Genomic DNA, 17,058 nt, shown 5'->3' on the forward strand with positions numbered 1-17,058 from the left:
TCTCTGACTATGCGACGTTGTTTATTATTTTAGGGCGGTTTCTGATTGGACTTTTATTCGCATTTATGAGCTTAACACCAAATCGACCGTAGACGCTCAGAAAACAGCTCGAGGCTGAAAACTCCCTTAATTATGTCTCAGCGCGTGCGAGTTCAATGAACCGCGCGTTTGAATTACAAGGTTAAAAAGTAGAATTGCTACCCGCCAGGGTCTAATAAAGGACTATTTGAGGTTTGATGGAATCTAAAATTAACCGGGCTATTGGTTAAAGCGATGGACTAAATACTAGGCTAGTTTAATTGATACCTCTCTCGACTGTCGCGGTCAGCCTGCGCGGCTTGCTCGAGTTGCTGCTGTAGCAGCAGTGCCTGTTGCCGGTCCTGTTCCTCCTGACGCAGCCGTTCGGCTTCTTCCGCCTTCCGCCGCGCTTCCATCTCCGCTTTCCTGTTGAATGTTATAAAAATTGCCCTTAAAAGTTTGCATGTGAATGTGAAATACAAGATTACATATTCATACAAATTGTATGAGAGTATTTTTAGATTTGTGGCTTTTCTAGCCAGATTTTTTTGGTTTCGTACAAGGTAAAATCTTGGATAGAATTAGGGTCGATCAGCATAAAAAACAGTTTGTCATGTCAACCTTTATCTCGGACCATTGATGTTTTTTTCCAAAATCAATAGACGCCAATCTCTATTAAATTAAAAATGACGGAAGGTCTTCTGCAGTGGCGGTACAGCCATATAAGCCCAAAAGCCGGGCTTTCTCTAACATTTTTAAAACCGCGCGCCAATATTAGGTATTATTAAATTCTGCATATGTAAAGCGCACGGCCGACCGACTACACGGTACAGATCACAGCATGTTGCAATGAGATGTGTTCGTATTTTGAGTGAATTAATGTCAAATCGCGAATCATGTAGAGAATCTTTTAAGAAATTAGGTATACCTACTCTGACATCACTGTATATTATGGAGCTATGCAAGATTGTAAGGCGATATCCTAGTACATATCCGCCGAAAACAAACTTTAAAAGCGAAAGGCTCAACAAGATATTTGCCCATGACGTCCAGGCTCCTGTGAGCAAATCAGCATTGTTCATGAGATGCCACAGGCAGGTAGCGGCAGGGGTTTACAATGCCTTACCGATAGAAATAAAGTCTCTTTCATCCACTAAATTCCTCAATCGTCTAAAAAAATATCTTATCGAACTGTGTCAATATAGTCTTAAAGAGTACTTTCAGCTTGTAAAATAAAATAAAATGTATTGCATGTTAGTTTTACTTTTGTAAACATTGTTTAAATAATGCTACACCAATCTGGTAAAATTGTATTGAAACTTATTAAACATGTACATGTACCATCTTATGTAAACATACAATTTATGGCAAATAAATGAAATGAAAAAATGAAATGAAATGAAATGTTTTGCCGTGGCGCTAGTGCAGCGCGGAAGGAACGAGACTTGAAGTCGAAACACGTTCAGATATCTTGCTCGCTCGCACTCGTTGGCTTGCAACAGGGCTTGCTCTTTCATCCCGCTTTATGAGCTTTTTGCCTACATTCTGCCTAGCAAGCAACTATTTGTAGGTATATATTGCGTGCGCAAGTACAGCACGAGATCACCTCAGCTGCCTTCACTAGTCATCCACCAGTATAGCCCAGTATAATCACGGTATACTCACAGTCGGCGGTGCTCCTCTTCCTGGTGCTGGCGCTCGAGCTCGAGCCGTTTGGCTTCCTCGGCGGCGCGCATTTCCGCCTCGATCTTGCGTAATCGTTCCTGCTCTTCTCTGTATTTGACGGACATAATTTCACAGTTAGAGATTTTGAAAGTTCTTTTGATATTTAGGAAAATTAAAGCAAGGGCAACATGATAGGTGTTAATATTGTATAATGAATCTTATTGAGACATAGTTATGCAAAAACATTCTAATCCAGTGGTGGGCAAAGTACGTCCCGCAGGCCATGCCCGGCCCGCGAAAGGATTTTATCCAGCTCGCCACCAGTCCTTCAAATAGTCTGTAATATGGCCAGAATTGCAGTAAAATGCATTTTTGGTATAAATCTGGCCCTATCTAACATTCCTCAAATGTTTGGTCGCCAATGAAAAAAGTTTGTCCACGACTATTCTAATGCATGAAGAAGTTCTAATTATTGAAATGAACAAAATTTAATGAAATTGCATGATTTCGTTGCCGCAACTTGATCGATGAAAGTATTACCTGTTCTTCTGGTCGACCATGGCCTTCTGCAGTGTCGCCATTTGCACTTCTATATCCTTCGTTAGCTTCGTGAAGAGCTGGTCTATCTCCGCGCGGCTGATCTTATCGTTGCTCTGCAAAAAGATTACATTTCGTTTTTAACGCAATCAGATATATCAGAGCACCCGAGGAACTCAAAATACAGGCATTAACAAGGCGCCAGTGTGCGTGTTCAATGTGCGTAGCCGTATGCACAAACGCTCACGATAATATCTCTTTCGTAGCTATCTATTTCTATCGCTCTTGCGTATTGGTGCGACAGACCTAGACTACATTTCTGCGGCGTTTCGGTGGCGTTTCGCGTCGCAGAAATGCCATTCTGCTACGGGGCCAGATATTTGTAAACACTTTAGCCGCTCGGATATTTGTGATGTTGATTGTATTAACCTGACTTCATTACGTTGTCATAAAATAATAGGTACATTAAGTCACCTGAAATTTGTTACTCGTTGAAGGCCACACATATACGTGACATGTTCTTATGGCTCTACAAATAGATCGTTCTCGGCCTTCGTTGTATAACATTATTCCAGGCGAGAGAAATGTCTAAATATTCACAAGTCTGATGACTTGTGAATATTTAGACATATAAATATATTGATATATAAATGTGAAAACCGTTCGTTACTGTCTACTTTGGTTTAAATTGGATCTTGTTTTTATTCTGTTACAATATTATTAATGATTAAATAAATTAACCATGACGCATGATGCATAATTGAACTCGCCTTGATCGTTCCACATGCATTTCTAATACTGTTCCTCAAAGCACCGATGTTCTTCAGAGCCTGGTCCTTTTCTTTCTTCAGTTGCTGACTGACTGCCTCCATGTCCTGTGAGAATAGTGTTTTAGATTAAATCATTGTTGTGTTCATTGTTACATGGGGAATAGGGTTACATGGGGTTGAAATACGAAATAGATTTTTGTGTTATACAAAATTTCTAAACGGCCAACCAACCAGACAAAATGGATAATGAAGTACCGAACTACAATATAATTGCAGGTAACTGACATCATACGAAACTATAGATTGAAAGAACTATTTTTATGAGGACAATTTATTTTATATGAGCCAAATTTGTTCTGTGAATTGATTGCCACAAAATTGCAACTAACTACTACGATCCAGCGACCAGATTTTGGTTTTCGAAACAAGAGTACGCGCAAGGTCACGCAGGGTTGAACAAAATTACTATAAAGTTAATCAATCAACTTCGTACAAAGTAAGTTTTTGTTATCTAATAGGTACTTTTAGGTAACTGTAAGTATTAGTATAACAATACCACACCAGTCAATATTAAATACACAAAAAAATATTATTCATATATTAGCGCAATACTAGATTGTGTAACGATCCCGAGCAAAATGAGATATTCACGGGGACGGCTTTTCACATCACGTATGTGGTAATTTATATGTTATACTTAGATATTATTTAAAACAAAAACGCACTTTCTACTACGTACCATTCAAGTAGGTACGTGTTTTTTTCTTAAATACTGACGAAATAGTATTTACATAAAATGTCTGAATAGATGGTTCCACAATATTTAAGTAGGTACCAAACTTTCGAGATAAGATAGATCGCATCATCTACCTAAATAAAAAACAAGTATTTGGTTGCAAAGTAATTAATGTCGTTACAGGTAAATCCTTATTGATTTTAATGCATCACTATATCTTACTTTTACCTAACGCTGCAAAAATATAAGTATAAAAACCACTTACTTTTCTGGAAGTCTAGGAATTGTGAAGAATGTTATATCCGGATTTTTAGAACTGTTCTCCATACATCCATAAACACTACAGTAACGAAATGACCTCGGCACTGACGTCATTTTCACACACACATCAAAACAGCGCGCAAACGCGGCCCCGACTGTCCAGTCCAATAATTACCAGTTTCGCATGTTTTCGCTGCATGCGAGGGTAGTTTTTCGACACACCGCGCGGCGTGAAGTTTGTAAGAAGAGTTATTACTGGTTTATACTGTGCCAGCGGTGTAGGGAAATGAACTTTTTAAACACATCTGCCAAGCAAGTGTGGTCGCGCGATAAATGATAAAACATCTGACCGCCCCCCACTGCCCGCCCTGCACTTACAAATAGTGCGATACGGACGGCCAGATGTTTTATCATTTATCGCGCGACCATGCTTGCCTGCCTGCTGTGTGGCCGACATAGGCCGGTAAACTTGTTCAAACACACAGTATAATACGTGTCAGTGGCATAGGAGTTCGATTGTTTTGATGAACCACTTTATCGGCTGACATTTTGTTTGAAAGTAGTGTTCTATGTTATTATCATTCGGTGGCGACATCTAATTATTTAAAAACGTAAAATTTATAAAATGAAAGCCTGCGTTAACACTTGTTACACTAGATGGCAACTGACAACCTGAACGTGACTATACATTAATATACGGATTGACAAATTGAATTTATCTAGCCATAAAAATACCTATTACAGCGGAATACGTTTTCGCCATAATTAATACTTTCTTAAGTGGTTTATTTCATAACAACAAATTAATTATGTAGTTCCTTTTTAATATGCATATGCATAAAATTTAAATTATTATTTGCTTGGTTCTCTAATGTACCTATGACATAAACCCATCCCTTTTCTTGTCAAATTTTAGTCAAATATGAACCGCAAATTCTTAGCTGCCAGTACGTACAGCAAGAAGGTTATTAGCCGAATAAAATCGCTGATTGGTAGTTACTGACATTATATGCATTTCAACTAGACTATAGTACAGAATACCAACCTTGAGGCTGTGCTCGAGCGCGCGTATCTTGGCGAGCCCCCGGAGCCGCGGCTGGTGGCGGCGCCGCACCAGGTACCCGCGCACGGCCTTCTGGATCGTCACCAGGCACTGCCGCCGGTACACGATCTTGTTCTTTACTGTAACACACATTAAAGTGAATATCGATTGTAACTACCTAAATGTGTTTACTATTTGTTTAACATAATTTAAATGAATAATGTAACACGTTTTTGACCTCTGGATAAACGTGCGCGTATACAATGATAAGAGTATTTTAAACTGACAAAAATATATGAAATTGCGTAGGTACTGTAGGTAGATGCATAAAAAAAACTGGAAGCAAGTAACAAGGATGATAAAAATATCTACATCCGTCGTTGGTTTTCTTCTCTAGAGGATAAAGCTTGAATAAAACGCACACTTAATAATAGCATAAAACGCAATTGGTGCTGATTTTTGGTCGGCAGTAGGTACAGTCGAGAGCTCAGCAAACCTTATGCAGCGCTACAGATAGGAGATAGACCACTCGAATAAACACAGAATTAGATAATAAGAATGGCTTTTACAGATGTAGTGCGAAAAGCTTTTTTATTCGTATTTTTACGGAAATGTACGAACGAGTCATGATATTTCAGTCAGTCTTAGTACTAGACGTACTGACTGTCTGAACTAGTATGACAAATGGAACGTTTCCGGATAAATACGAAGGCAAAACTTGTCTTCCGAAGTCTCTTAGTCGAAACGTCGAAAGTACAGACGAGAAGTGCTAACCTTATGCTCCACTTCGGACAGGGAACGGGCTATTCAAATCAACAGTTGAGGCTGTTCCATATTAAGATCTGATGATTTCCATAATGATTGTTTCTGTGATCATGTGTTCTCTTCCAAAAATTGCAAATACATTGTAATAAACCTTGTGTACAGGTCAATTCACAAGAGCTGGCACGAATGGAACGAATGTTTGAATGAAAATATGCATGTGTGTGACAGATTAACCAATAAAATGGTGGCTCTTGACAGTTACGACTGTATACCAATACAGGTGTCACTCACACAATCAAAGTTTCGTTCATTTCATTCGTGCCAGCTTTCGTGAATCGACCTGTAGTACAACACTCACGTTTAATAATAGACAGCACAGCGAATATAGACCGCCGCCAACGCGACTTGACTAGCCACGCCAGCACCTTGTCGATGACAGCCTTCAAGTTCTCAGGGTCTGAGCGCATCATGGTGTCGAACTCTGAGTACTTTCCGGGCCGGAAGAACACGCGAGTGATACCGAACTTGTAGTCGGAGGTGGATAGGCCCATGCTGTGCACTATAGCCTGCGAAATAAAAGAGATTGGTTTGGTAATTTTATGAACTCTTTTGAAAGCAATTTTTCCTGATCATTAAAGTGATAAATCACGTTCTCACGGTAAGTGTATTAATTAACATTTGAAGAGTCCTGAAGGTCTGATTGGGCGTTTATGACATTGAGCATTGCATGAGTTACGAGTGGGATGGTATTCTGTACCTCAGCGAACAGTTTCGGGGACAGCGTCCTCAGCCTCGACGGTAGGAACTGGCTGTACATGTTGTAGAGGTCCTGGAAGGGCGCGCTACACTAACCCGTGCTGCATGAGATACGAGTGGGATGGTATTCTGTACCTCAGCGAACAGTTTCGGCGACAGCGTCCTCAGCCTCGACGGTAGGAACTGGCTGTACATGTTGTAGAGGTCCTGGAAGGGCGCGCTACACTAACCCGTGCTGCATGAGATACGAGTGGGATGGTATTCTGTACCTCAGCGAACAGTTTCGGCGACAGCGTCCTCAGCCTCGACGGTAGGAACTGGCTGTACATGTTGTAGAGGTCCTGGAAGGGCGCGCTACACTAACCCGTGCTGCATGAGATACGAGTGGGATGGTATTCTGTACCTCAGCGAACAGTTTCGGCGACAGCGTCCTCAGCCTCGACGGTAGGAACTGGCTGTACATGTTGTAGAGGTCCTGGAAGGGCGCGCGCGACGGGAAGCCGTGCTCCATGAGGGCGAGCACCGCGATGGTGCCGCTGCACTCCAGCTGCGTCAGGACTAACGAGCCCTCGACGGAGAGCCCCACCATGCGGGAGTTGGGCTTGATGCAGCGCACGAAGTTGGTGCCCTGGGGATATCAACAATTTTATAGATGGTTTGACAACTTCATCGTGGACGGTGCTGTATTTACCTAACCTAATCGGTTTTTGTAAGACATGTCTATTATAATATTTGCGTTAATAACGAAAGCTGACATAATCTTAAGAAGACTACCTTCAACCAATACAAAAAACTTTAAAACCAGTGTAAGTATACGTAAAGTCACCAGCAATAAGATCTTATGTGTAGGGCCTTAAGAACGTCTCTCACATTTTTGCGACCTTCGAAGAGTAACATCTTATTGCTGGTAGTGACTGCACCTAATTGCAAACCGATCAAAGTGGAAATGCTATTATTTCACTTGCAGTTCTGTGATAGAACAATAATAAGGCACCAGACAATCACCACGAACCACGTTAAGTAGACGAGGATAAATCAAACATTTTCGCCAACAATCTAGACTCCCCGTTCCCGTGTGGTGACGGGTTAAGAATTTCACCACCCCCTTTCTTCCCGTGGGTATCATAGAAGTCGACTGTGGGATATGGGTTAAATTGTGGCGTAGGCGAGGGGCTGGCAACCTGTCACTGCAATGACACAATTTCGTTTTCTATGAACCCCTTTTTGCCAAGAGTGGCACTGAAACTTTAGTAGTTCATGTGCTCTACCTACCCCTTTATGGGATACAGGCGTGATTGAATGTATGTATGTAAACTATACTCACGTTCTGCTTAAGTTTGTCCATGAGCTGCGCCAGCTGCGCTTGGAACTTGGCCCCCACGGAGATGAAGTTGAGCTTGCCCTTGGCGTTGTTGTTATCCGTGGTCTGGAACAGCTGCTGCACCAACGCGCTGCCGGACTCCTGGACGAGGAACTCGAGAGACGCGTGGAGGGCGTCGTTATTCTTCTCTATGAATTGGCTCTAGAAAGAGTATTAATACTTAATTCGTGATTCGTAGACACATTTTGGTACAGATATAGGTCAATTCACAAGAGGTGGCACGAATGAAACGAATGAGTGAATGAAAATATCTATGTGTGTTACGACTGTATACCCATGCAGGTGTCACTCATAGAATAAAAGTTTCGTTATTTTATTCGTGCCAGCTTTCGTGAACCAACCTGTATCAATAGGTATCACGGACGACGATACGATGTATACAACACATCGCTTTTACAACTCACCGTATTGTAGCAGACGGCGCCCGCGAAATGCCTGAGTAGGAAACCTTCGTCGTCTCGCAGAGTTCGGTGCGCCTTTAGCCGGGAGGAACGAGGTAGCTGCAATCTGGAAATATAAATAAAACTAATTAAAACCTGATCAGAAATATAGGACTACACGCAAAACTATTTCTTTTCATACTATACTGAATTGTAACCGCATAAATCAGAATAACAGCGACCGTTTGACAATAGGCTACTTGCATCCTAGTCAAATCAGCTTCTTTTTAAGAACTGTCAAAACGAATTTGAACGACTTGCTAATATGGAATTTGTATGAAATCGAATTGAGTGACGTCACGGTCAAATCAGTTACTTTATATATTTCTACCTGACTTATTAAATAGAAATTGCATTAAAAAATAACTTCTGTCCATGTTTTTCTTATAATTATCTGATGTTTTATTTCGTGCATGGTATAAAATATTTTATTTTAACTACAGTCAAGTTCCCTATAGTCATAATAATCAGTGTATAACTGAATTGTAATGCTGTTGATGTCCTATGGATTACCTTGAATTATTAGTTCCTAGCTGCTGGTGCACGGAGTGGGTGAAGTGGCCAAACTCTGGCTTGGGTAGCTTGGATTCTTCGTCCAAAAGGTGGAAAACACCATGGTTTTTACTTTCGATTAGATCTGCAAGTAAAAATTTTTTTTAAAAATCACCATTAACTTAATCATCATGAAAAGGAGTCTCCAGACTTTGGATTCAATATACATATTTTTTTAAAAAGCCAATATATTTTCTTAGCAATTTATACATATCATCTTTGTCAACAATTATCGTCACATAGAACAGCTTTTTCAATCAGACACAAGATCCTCTGGGTGGTTACAAAAACCCGCTAAGCAGAATTTAAAACTATAGTTCTGTTTTATGAGAGGGTTTTCATGTCAAGTATGTTGCGTTAATAAAAAAACCGGCCAAGAGCGTGTCGGGCCACGCTCAGTGTAGGGTTCCGTAGTTTTTCGTATTTTTCTCAAAAACTACTGAACCTATCAAGTTCAAAACAATTTTCCTAGAAAGTCTTTATAAAGTTCTACTTTTGTGATTATTTTCATATTTTTTAAACATATGGTTCAAAAGTTAGAGGGGGGGACGCACTTTTTTTTCCTTTAGGAGCGATTATTTCCGAAAATATTAATATTATCAAAAAACGATTTTAGTAAACCCTTATTCATTTTTAAATACCTATCCAACAATATATCACACGTTGGGGTTGGAATGAAAAAAAATATCAGCCCCCACTTTACATGTAGAGGGGGTGCCCTAATAAAACATTTTTTTCCATTTTTTATTTTTGCACTTTGTAGGCGTGATTAATATACATATTGGTACCAAATTTCAGCTTTCTAGTGCTTACGGTTACTGAGATTATCCGCGGGCGGACGGACGGACGGACGGACGGACGGACAGACAGACATGGCGAAACTATAAGGGTTCCTAGTTGACTACGGAACCCTAAAAAGGTGACACACTGCCATAGGATGTTTTGACGTTAGGCCAGCCTGTGGTAATCGAGGACCTATGCAGTCCTGGTTATCACTGAACCGCTCTTCAGGTACATCGAGCCTTGCAACGGATACCAGAGAAAAGGGGTTTCCAAAGCGGCCACCATTTCGTCAACATTTTCCAATTTATTTTTTATACAAAATTGCTCCAAGCTATGTCATCATCAGTAATAGTCGTACGAACCTATGCAGTCCTGGTTGTCGCTGAACCGTACTTCAGGCACGACGAGCCCCTCCCTCTTGTATAACTCCTGCTCGTTCTTGAGGATGCGCTCGTTGAAGAACTGCTGTAGCTTCTCGTTGCAGTAGTTGATGCAGAACTGCTCGAAGCTGTTCATTTGGAAGTACTCTGAAACAACACGAGATCGTTAAATTATTGAATTACTTCAAACACATTGGACATTACAAACCTTTTTTTTTATACCGTCGGTGGCAAACAGGTATACAGCCCGCCTGATGGAAAGCGGTTACCGTAACCTATGGACGCCTGCAACTCAAGGGGTGTCACATGCGCGTTGCCGACCCATTAGAAACTTGTACACTCCTAACTAAATCAGTTAACGTATGAAATATATATCAATGGAAACAGATTCTATAATTTCTATATAGCGTAAAATAAATATATTATCATGACGTTTAGATTATTTTAATAATATCAAGACTCTAAATGTATGGGCATTTTACCGGATAAATCAATAACTATTGAGTTTACAAAATGTGGTCTCACCGAAGCCAGCAATATCCAACACTCCGATATAGTAAGCCGAGGCTTGGAAGGGGATGGAGGCGTTGATGCGGTGCACGATGTAGTCGAACAGGCGGCTGTACACCGCCTTGGCTAGCGCGTCCCGGGCAGACACCGCTTCATAGGTTTTAAGCGGCACCCTGAAATAAACACAACAGGCAAGGGTTATTTATATAGGATTTACAATCCTGTCACCGTGAAAGCATTCTTTAAATTTTATTTAGGTCCCAAGATTTTTAACAAACTTCCCAAAGACATTACCTGTATAGAATCTTCGAACCAATTCACACGAGCGTTAAAAAAATGGCTTATCGCCCACGCTTTTTATGACATGAATGAATTCTACATCTTTTAAATTATTTAATTAACATTCACAAAACATTGTATCCATTTTATTCTAATATTATATAATGCTCAATGGTCCTTAATGTAATTTAAAAATGTATTACCATATTTAGACAAATCAAACTACGAATACTAATATAATAATTTTAATTTTAATATACCATATAATAATTATGTACCTAAATCAATTGTGACGTGTAATATGTAACAATATTATAAATAAATGAGTATGAGTGTGAGTATTGTATGGGAAATTCCATAGACCCTGCTGCGTGACGATGATGTGTCTGTCAAATGTGGTTGATGCAACTGGCCCTAAGAATCGTAAGTCGATTTTTTTGCGCCACCTATTAAATACTATCATAACTACACTGATGATGGCACTTTTTTTTTGTAAAATGTAATTTGACGTGATATCATGATATTATTAAAATAAAGAAATATCTCATTTGTTCTTATACACAATACACGCAAAAATATTAGGGGAAAACATGATTTTGGACACTGCCAGGCTACGAAACAGCGCCATCTAGTTTTAAGCCTAAGAGTCCGCCGTCGAGTAGGGTACGCTTTTTTGTATGGGCTTTGTCAGTCCAGTATTAAATCGTTCTTGATTTAATATACAAATACATATATTTATATACATAGAAAACATCCATGACTCAGGAACAAATATCTGTGCTCATCACACAAATAAATGATGTCACAGATGTGGGAGTAGTGATGTGCAAGTTGCGGAAACTTTCCAAAAAAAACTTGAATTTCTTGAAAAATTCATGAAACTTTCACGAAAAATAAGGGGAATTTAAATTTATGAAATGGAAAGTTTCCATCCATACAATTGCCCATACCAAGTATGGAAAGTTTCCGAAGTTTTCCTATGTGAAAATTTCAGAATTTTGGAAAGTTTCGGTCGGCACATCAGTATGTGGGAGTAACGTGGCATCTGCCCCTCGCCCCTCCTTCCACTTCGAACTGTATGTTGCCGAGGTGTAGAACATAAGAACGGTGTCTTATATTGATGCACCAGCTATAAAAGCAGAACTTACATGATAGCGGTTCCCTTCATGCCTCCTCTAGAGCTCTGCATCAGCCTCGACACTAGCGCCATTCTGAGCTCGCCACTGTCAACTCCTAGCAAAGAAGCCGCAGTGGCCAGGGATGTCTCAGATGTGGGAGTGACGTGGCAGCCGCCCCTGGCGCCTCCTTCCTCTTCGAACTGTATGTTTCCGAGGTGTAAGACCGCCGCTACGACGGAGTAGACGGACTTCTTTTCGGCGTCTGATAGACCGACGCGGGTTAGGGCCTGTAGAAAAAAAGGTTGTTTGTGATAATACGTTTTTCATTGATGGCGAAATTGGTGGAAAATTTTGTAGTCCGACTAGTGTCTCGAAATTAAGCCGTATTGAAATGTGTGTATAATCAATTGTGTTACCTGATGAAGAGCCTGGAAGTGCTCAACGTCATCCAAGATGGGGTCTCGGAGGCCGCCCTTGGCCTGCTGCTGCTGGGATTTCTGCGCGGCGGAGAGTTTCTTGTCCGACTCTGGCGTTGTGAAGTATTGTGTGCAACCGTTCTTCAGGTACTGGAAATATAAAATTGACGTTAGTATATACGTAAAAATGTTAAAAGCATCAATAACGCTGCACTAGCTACATCAGCTACATGGTAATTCTTCTCCGCTGCTGAGTGCATATCCTCGATTTTTATATCAGATGACATTTGAAACTGGATCTCAGTCAGATTCAGTAAGCTTTGGCAAAATTTTGTCACTTACCAAGTTTGTAGAGTTAGATACTACCACCTCCACCACCAGACCAGACCAGACCCAGACCACCAGATCCACCAGATTGCTCCTGATCTGGCAGTTAACATTACCTACGTATCAAGACTCCTTATTTGCTAAATGTTCTCCCACTAGAATAATGTCAATAGGTAGTAGTAGTAAACTTACGTGGAAGTCATCAGGCTTGGTGATTTTCAACGCCGCTCTCAACTCCTGCGGAGCCCCAGCACACAGCAAGTAGAACACATGGTAGTTCCTCTCCTCAGCACTCTGCGTGCATATCCGGGACTTCTCTAGGAGGTAGTGTGAGATGTGCCCGCCGACCACTTGGTACTTGGCGCTGAAGTGGACCTCCATGAATTTGCCGAAGCGGGAGCTGTTGTTGTTGCGTGTCGTTTTCGCGTTGCCGAAGGCTTCTAGGATTGGGTTGGCTGTGGATAAAAAGAAGGAATGGTTAATTTAATGACAACACTTTTTATCTTAAAACTAGTATTTAATTAGACGAATAATTACTATCCAACCCCATTTTGTAGATATGGAACAGTAAAGAGTTTGGACTCACTTCAACGAGTTCAAAGAATACTATACTCTGTCAAACAAGTCTGTCAGTAAATAAGAGCAAAGAAAACTAGGTATCCTTTTCTATAGCACCCTAAAGAAAAGGATGCATATAATTTTCTTTGTTCTTATTTACTGACAGACTTGTTTGACAAAGTATAGTATTCGCAATAGGTAAGTGTCGATCCTTTCTAATGAAAGTGCATACGTTGAGTGATCAAGAAGGACAGATCCATCCGCAAGGTCTTCCATTCAACATTTTCAGGATAGCATAACATGTCAAAATGTTTTAATATTGTTATTTTCACTTTACCTGTGACTCGCTTCTATCATCCGTCTTTTTAATAAAATATCGGTGGCAACCAAGCATACGGCCTGCCTGATTGCAAACAGTGTTCGTAGGCTATGTACGGCTGCAACTGCTTTTGTTGTTAAATATTAGTTACTTGACAAAAACCACATCAGGATGAATGTAATAATCACCGTCTAGAATCTTCTGTTCAACGGGCCCGGCGCCCTTAGCCCACAGGTCGCAAAGGTACTTCAGTATGTACTTGGTGGATTCCGTCTTGCCCGCACCCGACTCGCCAGACACTATGATGGACTGCGACTGCTTTAGAGACTTCATGTCGCGAAACGCTTTGTCGGCTGAAATGATATAAAATATACTATTAAGTACATAGTAAACGCAATAAGGCATTATTAGGCGCCAATAATCCTAAGATGACCCATGGTTATTTTTATTTTTCTCATTTTAATATAAACTTGCAGTTTTGTTCATAGTGCTAACGAACATGGACACATAGTTTAAGCTCATTCACACTTACAAAAGTATGAACGATGGAAGTGAAAAAGCCTAAGAACCGAGCCATCTTATGCACTTCCTTAATTTTAAGAACACAGTAGCAGAAAAAATAATGGGAAGTACATAATTCAAATTAATATGGAGACGATAAGTAGAATAAGCTAAATAAGGAAATAATAAGGCATAAAGACAAACTTCAGTGAAGGAATTTCGCTCAATCTTAATTGTACCCGTTTATCAAAATAAATTCGATGTTAATTTGCCTATTTGTTTATTTTTAAACTTTATTGCACATATAAAAGTACTAAAGGCGGACTTAATGCCTTTAAGCATTCTCTACCAGTCAAACATGAGGCGAACCAGAAATGCATCAAGATGCCAATCTAAATCTATATTAAGCAATATTTATAATCCTATTGCTATTCGTTCTAAATTAGTCACATAAGAAGTGAGATCTAATTGCGATTCAACGGATATAACTCACAGTATTAGCAATTATAATTACACCTGTCTTGTACTATAGATGACAGAATGCATTACAATAGCTTTATACTGATCTATCAATCATAAGACATACATAATTCATTATACTCATACATCTCGGGAAGTCTCGATTGTATTGGCTAATTGGTCTTACATTATTTTGTAATATAGGGTTTGAATTAACCGTATAATGGTGGTTCTTGTTATACAAAGTTACGTACATTCGTGTCAAGTTAGTTGAATTACCTATAGAGGTACAAAAACTTAAAGCCTTAATACTTAATCAATACTTTAAGACAGTAATGCTAAAATATTAAAATGGACAGCGAAGCATTCAACACCTGCGCACTTCCCACTCAAAAGATATCAATGTCTAGTTAACTCGATATCAATGTAAAATACTGACCTATAGCAAAGACGTGTGGTGGCAGCTCGCCCAGCGACTTGCCCTGGTAACGCTTGATGGTGGCCGACGAGTACATGTCTGGGAGGTCGCGGTACGGGTTCACTGCCAGCAGTATGTTCGCCACGTACGTCTAGAAACCAAATTTATAGAAAACTATCATTTTTGAAGGACTTCCAAGAGTGCCAACTCAAGTGTTGCCAACTCGAATTAAAAAAAAACACCACATTACGACGTTTCACTTCTTTCGCGTGGACGGACTCCACGCACTATTTTTCTTATCAAGCAGGCTAGCACAGGAAAGGCACGAGAGTACCCTATCTAATTAAGTAATACAGGAGAAAAGACGGGATAGATAAACTATCTAGCGGGCGAGATACAGTTGCGACCCTCCTATACTAGACCTACAGATGTGTTTGAAAGCAATAAATATGGGGTGAGAGAAACATAGTTTATTTTACTAGGGGCATAAGAAAACAGTTTTAGGGTTCCCTACAAACGTTTCTCTTGCTACCCGAACAATAACAAAAAAAAACCCTTAGAGCAAGAAGAGTTTTGAATGATTCACGGTTATTTTCATTGGATTTATATAGGCCGTGGAAACTTCGTGATCATGACTCATGTAACTGCGTCCGAAATAACGAGAGCTCAACAAAAATCAAAAAGGTAATCACGGTCTATATCCTAGTCAATATCAATACTTCGAGCAAAACTTCGTAAATGTCATAGTCATAACTTCACAACACAAGCATCTTGCCCGCAGCAACGATTATTTTTGCATTCACGCTACAGCGTCAGTTTTTTCTTGTAAACAGTAAGTAGAACTCCTGAATGTCAGGTGATTCAATGTTTGATTTAAGTTACTGATTATGTTAAGTAGGGTATAACGTGGGAGGAGATGCGAGAGAACTTTATTATTAGCATGCATCATATGTAATTAACACTTTGGATGTCCATTGTTCCTCGCTCTTTGCTAGGCCAAGGCGATTGAAAAGCGCGATGATGAAACTTCTGAATAAAGTCAACGTACTGGGGAAATAAACCCTGATGGGCTTTAGTAAATGATTTAATAATAACGATTGTATTAATTATCTCGTTACTAAGAAGATCAATCCAAGTCCCACGAGATACCTTAATTTCTATAGTAATACTGAATATTCATACAAATAAGAGCCAGCTGCAATGATGAATAAATCCCAATTGTAGCGGCCAAGGTAAGAATATCCAAGCAATATGACTCATGGCAGCTATTGTCAACGTTTATTACGTAAAATAAGTTTTACGGACAAGTAAATAAGACAATACGGGTATGTACTTACGTATATTTTGTTCTTTTTGTACCGTTCCACCATGTTGTTCAGTAGTGTGGCCTCGTTGAGGAACATTAGTTCGCCTGAAAAATGAAGATATATTAGAAGATTAATTATAACTTAGTTGGATATTATTTTTAACTTAGTCTCGCCAATGTCGCTAATTACGAAAGTCGGATTCCCGCTCATTTCAACACAATTACGTAGTTACTGATTTAAGAGTTTTAAGACATTATTATTATTATTATCGTATGGCTTTATTAAACAAAGGATTTACAGAAAATGATTAAAGTTACATGCATGTTTAAATCTATAATTTTACATCTAAGTTAGATATCCATTCCCTGGCATCCGCGGTTATAGCGTGCAATTCTTTCAGGTCTCCAGAGAAGCGTCTTATAGGGCATTCCTCCACTATGTGCTTGGTTGTCTGGTCCGACGCGCCACAATCACAGTTTGGTGACGATTTGTATCCCCATTTATGGAGATTGTGGTTGCAGCAGCTGACGTCAGACCTAATTCTATTTAGTGTGACCCAGATATTTCGCGGCTCGTCAAGCCCAGGTGGTTCTTTTGACGAGCCGCGAAATATCTGGGTCACAGTTTAAGACATTGATTTTCAGGGAGCATTACGCAAAAGGCACCTCTCAATGCAATGTCACCAAAATTATTAGAAAAGGCGATTATAATATAATATTTTCGACTACTAAAATTACTTTCAAAAGTAATCTATGGCAGG

At 39.9% G+C, this 17,058-nt stretch overlaps 1 protein-coding gene across 2 annotated transcripts in view; it reads right to left on the reverse strand.

The window, feature by feature from the left end:
- LOC125242522 (myosin heavy chain 95F) overlaps positions 1–17,058 on the reverse strand; it is a 72,875-nt gene that overhangs the window by 22,282 nt on the left and 33,535 nt on the right. For both annotated transcript variants that reach the window (XM_048151271.1, XM_048151270.1), the window contains exons 3-20: positions 16,329–16,402; positions 15,013–15,142; positions 13,802–13,966; positions 12,929–13,191; positions 12,410–12,559; positions 12,024–12,280; positions 10,612–10,769; positions 10,069–10,233; positions 8,885–9,008; positions 8,336–8,438; positions 7,875–8,072; positions 6,954–7,178; positions 6,153–6,360; positions 5,033–5,169; positions 2,991–3,095; positions 2,224–2,336; positions 1,684–1,791; positions 307–444 (exon numbers count right to left, since the gene is read on the reverse strand). In XM_048151271.1, coding sequence (XP_048007228.1) covers positions 307–444; positions 1,684–1,791; positions 2,224–2,336; positions 2,991–3,095; positions 5,033–5,169; positions 6,153–6,360; positions 6,954–7,178; positions 7,875–8,072; positions 8,336–8,438; positions 8,885–9,008; positions 10,069–10,233; positions 10,612–10,769; positions 12,024–12,280; positions 12,410–12,559; positions 12,929–13,191; positions 13,802–13,966; positions 15,013–15,142; positions 16,329–16,402 — 2,821 coding nt within the window. The remainder of the gene's footprint in view (positions 1–306; positions 445–1,683; positions 1,792–2,223; positions 2,337–2,990; positions 3,096–5,032; positions 5,170–6,152; positions 6,361–6,953; positions 7,179–7,874; positions 8,073–8,335; positions 8,439–8,884; positions 9,009–10,068; positions 10,234–10,611; positions 10,770–12,023; positions 12,281–12,409; positions 12,560–12,928; positions 13,192–13,801; positions 13,967–15,012; positions 15,143–16,328; positions 16,403–17,058) is intronic.

This window comes from Leguminivora glycinivorella, chromosome 3, assembly GCF_023078275.1.
Source record: "Leguminivora glycinivorella isolate SPB_JAAS2020 chromosome 3, LegGlyc_1.1, whole genome shotgun sequence".
NCBI lineage: Eukaryota > Metazoa > Arthropoda > Insecta > Lepidoptera > Tortricidae > Leguminivora > Leguminivora glycinivorella.